The following is a 4,191-nucleotide window of genomic DNA, read 5'->3' as shown; positions in this document are numbered from 1 at the left end:
TAAATAAATAAATATATATATATATTTGTGTGTGTGTGCAAGGCTGGCACTGCTGCCCGCAGCTTCTTTAAGACAAACAGACGCTGCTATAATTAGAGTCCTTACCCACCAGAAACTCTGCTTCCTCTCCAAAAAAAAAAAAAAATTGCTGGGGCTGCCAGATCAGAACAGCCCAAAATAGGTTCTTCGAGATGACCTCCCAAATCAGGTCACATCTGTCAGCGTGGTTCCTCATCGCTGCTGCGGTCTCCGCTTTACAGCGACAAATCTCAGCTGTCAACGGCCCCCACCTTCTGCTTGGACAGCAGATCCCTCCTTATCTTTTAATTACAATTCAAAGCTAATTTTGTTATATACTTTGCCTGGTGTTGGGCATTTTTCAAGAGAAACACAGTTTACAGTAGACTCATTTGTCCCTGCAAACAAAACCAAGCCAGAGGCTTTGCTTCAACTTACGTATGGAAGGGTCTGACATAACCACCATCACGTATGTGTTTGATGTGAAGATGTCAATGAAAGCAGCAAAGTTAGAGTTCCTGACCTCCATGCTCTGGAAAGAAGCTGCCAGCTTACTAAAAAAGCAGGAAAAAAAACAGAAAGAAAGGGGAAAATTAGTAAATGAACCATTACCTTAACATTGCTCAAACTTTTGTGTCCACACAGCCAAAATCCCGTAGAGTTGTTGGTAACGAAGGAGTGGTTGAGTCCCCACCAGCACCAGGTGTGACTACAAGTTTGGCTGTTTTTTTTGGGGGGAGGTTTATGGGTTTGCTGTTGATGGGCTTTTGGTTTTGTTCTGGGTTTTTTTTTTTGTTTGGGTTTGGTTTTTTTAGCTTTAGGCTAAATGAGAACACTATAAAGTGATTTGCACATTGAATGGTGAAGGTAACTCGAGGTACACAGCCCCACTGACAGTTTGAGCCTGCTGTGTCCAAGCAGTGGACAGGGATGCACCAGCTCAGCCATTGAGGACAGCTGAACACTGTGGATAACCAGCAGAAACAAGTATAAAACCGAAATATCTGGAGATGGCTCCGTAAACCACGCAGTCACTTCTCCATCCTGTTCAGGTATTACCAACAGGCGTGGAGCCTGGAGGCTGTCCGAAAGCCAAGCTTCTCCAAAGCAAGCTTTCCACTTTGCCATCCAAAATACTGATAGATGGTGTCTGCAAGCCCCTTCCTTCCTGTCCCAGTTTGGGCTAAATAGAACTAACTTTCTAAACCACAACACTCCCAAACCAGCACCACGGTGTGGGGTCCAAAGCGAAGCTCTCCACCTTCCCCAGCACCACAACCAATTTATCAGCTCAGTCCTGGAAATCCTTGCACAGGAGAAAGTGTCTGTTTCAAAACAAACCTCTTCCACCACTCAAGGAAGTTAAAGGATAAAAATTGGCTCGGCTGTGTTTAAGCACGGTGCAATTTAACTGCAGCATCTCATCTTGCTGAGCCTCTGTGGTTCTGGACGAAGCCAAAATGATCTTCTCACCCGATGGCTGACCCAGCTTACCTGCAACTAAGCTTGAATTGTTTAATAATGTTGCTGATTTTCTCGAATCTGTGGACGTCCCGCTGTTCTTTGCACTGATAGTGAGAAATGACCTGGAATGCAGAGAGAGCGCAGAGTTCGTTAGTGATTTATTTCATATGCTAAGGCCGGACAGCAATTATGGGAAAGGGGTGGTGACCAGGATGGGGATTCCCTTTGCCTTTGCTGATTGAATTTTGGAAAGTATTTGTGACCACACTTGTTGTGCTTCCATCATGAAACAAAACAAGACCCAGTGATATCATCTGATGCAAGATGCAAGATATGCCAGAGATGCTCTTGTCTACCTGAGGTCTGAATACTCCAACTTAGCACTCATATTTAACAGGCTTACAAGAACTAAGTTTTTTGGTTTGGGGTTTGTTGGGTTTTTTTTCCTTAAAATAATCGTGTACGTGCTACTTTTTAAGCCTGCCCACTTATTCGTACAAGTACAGGTTCAGCCAGGTTCAAGGATTACATCCGTACCAAAGCCTTCATTGTATGCAAGTGTGTTCCTCAACTTTCCAGAGAGGTTTTTCTGTTACTGTGATTTGAATATGATTTCAGGAGAAAGGAGTCCCGGGGTAAGTTTAAATATTGAAAAAAGAGTGAAGAAAGAGTCTTACAAAGTCACCATTACACTGAAAATAAGGATTCTTATAGCAAAGATCATTCTTTTTAAATAAATTATGTCCTTATAATGAAAGTACTATACACACCACCAAGGTGGAACTATTTATTATCTACCAAAGATCAAAAAGCAGAACTTGCCACCAATGGCAGGTTTGAAAAGTGAGAGAAGCAATGGCTCTTTCTCCACGTGCCCTCTGTCATTTCAAAATTGGACATCTCAAAAAAACCTGAGAACCATTCCTTCAGGTCACAATTTTGGTGCAAAGTCTGAAGAGACCAATGCAGAAGCCATATGGAGGCACAAGCAGCAACAGCAGCTTTGACATATTCACAGGACCAGTGGATTGCAAATGCAGTTACCACACAGCCAGTAACTGGGAAAGCCATGGCAACCCAATGGCTTGGGATCTGCCCTCCATACTCTGGGTTTGCAGAGCATCAGATGTAAAAAAATAAGCCAAGAGCAGTGAAAGTGCCAGGCCAGGAGGAACCAAAAAGGCTCATTTTGAGCTAAGGCAGGTTCTTGTCCTGTGCAGAAGGAAATTCTCAAAAAAGTCCCATGGCCGACAACAGAATGGGGATATGAAACCTCCTCAGGGCTTGGGAGAGGAAAACACTGATCGAGCCCTCAGCTCAACTGCTAGGATTGGAAATTTTGGGAAGGTCCCATGAACCACAACAGCTACTTTCAGTATCACAAGGCTCGGATCAATGTGTTCTGCCATCCAGCACGGACACCTCTCTTTGGGCTATGGCCACAACAGCGCTTTCCGTTGCGGGAAACACCATCCTGGGCTGGGCAGAGGGACCTGGGGGACACAGCTGCTGTATTCACCAGGAAAGTGGCTCTCTCGAACAGCAGCACTTCGTCTGCCTCGATGATCTGAGCAAAGTTCCTCAGGTTCATCTCCAGCTGCTGGACATTGGGGATCAGCTGATAGACTATACTGGACCAGGCCTGTCGAGAAAAACACACATCAAGGTGCATGAGCACTTCTCTGCCTCATCCTCTTTTCATGAATTGTGCCCCAAAATCACAGTATTTGCAGTTCAGGCTGTCATAGCCTAGGCAAGCCTGAGAATCTTCTCCTACCTCCACGACCAGGTATCTCTACTACAGTGGAGACCACCAGTGGTACCCTAGACCTCAGTAAACTCTTCACTAGGTCAAGGTCTTCTCCACATAAGTGACAGAGAAACTACAATACTATTAAACAGGCTTAAATCATCCTAATTTTAAGCTGGCCACGCTTCCACTGCTCCCAGACAAACCCACTCACATTTTTGGAGTTTTTTTTAAACTTGAGCAAGGTCAATGTGCAGATGGACACTGCTGAGCTCAGCATCACCTCCCTGCCCACCTGTTTGGTGTCGGTACCTGACCACATGCTCCCTCAGCAGTCAGGGTGGGATTTGTGTCTCCTATTTAACAAGGACCTGGTATTTACCTCCAGAAGCAGTCGCTGCAGCACTAAAAAGGGCCAGTCACTAATAAACCAGCAGCAATTAACCATTCTTCTTCCTCATGCTCTTGTTTTCAGGTAGGAGAGGGGGAAGCAGATACGGAGATGAAGCCGTACAAACCTTGTAAAGTGTTTCATCCCAGATGGAAGTTCTAAAACAAACACACTCCAAGGGACGGGAAAGGCGCTTCAAGTCTTCCTCACGCTCTTTAAAAATCTGGGAAATAATAATAATGAAAAGAAATTAGCAGTTGAATGTAAGTATTTCTGCCTTTGGTTGCTGGACGGCATTCACAGCATGCATTTCAAACCTATCTGGAGTACCCACATACTGGAGAAAAAGGAAGAGCAGAGTGCGCTGGCCAGGAAGGGCTGCAGAAACCCTTCCTCCAGAGCAGCAGGGACACACAGACCATGACTGTCACACAACGGATCTGCCTGGGACCCAAAGCTGAAATAACACCCATAATAATGGGTGCTGTGGAGTGGGAGTACATGTGTGTCTCTGAGGACCTGAATTTTGACAAGTCACAGGCAAAAAGCTCCGTCACTGAGAACAGGA

General features: G+C 45.1%; 1 protein-coding gene across 1 annotated transcript in view; it reads right to left on the bottom strand.

Moving 5' to 3' along the window:
- Positions 1 to 406: 406 nt before the first annotated feature.
- LOC104547432 (ras-related GTP-binding protein A) overlaps positions 407 to 4,191 on the bottom strand; it is an 8,868-nt gene continuing 5,083 nt past the window's right edge. Inside the window, exons 5-8 of the mRNA XM_010193110.1 lie at positions 3,751 to 3,846; positions 3,002 to 3,124; positions 1,513 to 1,604; positions 407 to 572 (exon numbers count right to left, since the gene is read on the bottom strand). Coding sequence (XP_010191412.1) covers positions 407 to 572; positions 1,513 to 1,604; positions 3,002 to 3,124; positions 3,751 to 3,846 — 477 coding nt within the window. The remainder of the gene's footprint in view (positions 573 to 1,512; positions 1,605 to 3,001; positions 3,125 to 3,750; positions 3,847 to 4,191) is intronic.

This window comes from Mesitornis unicolor, unplaced genomic scaffold (genome assembly GCF_000695765.1).
Source record: "Mesitornis unicolor isolate BGI_N332 unplaced genomic scaffold, ASM69576v1 scaffold47949, whole genome shotgun sequence".
Classification (NCBI taxonomy): domain Eukaryota; kingdom Metazoa; phylum Chordata; class Aves; order Mesitornithiformes; family Mesitornithidae; genus Mesitornis; species Mesitornis unicolor.
Note: the sequence above shows the minus strand (reverse complement) of the source record. Positions and strands in the feature narration are given on the sequence as shown.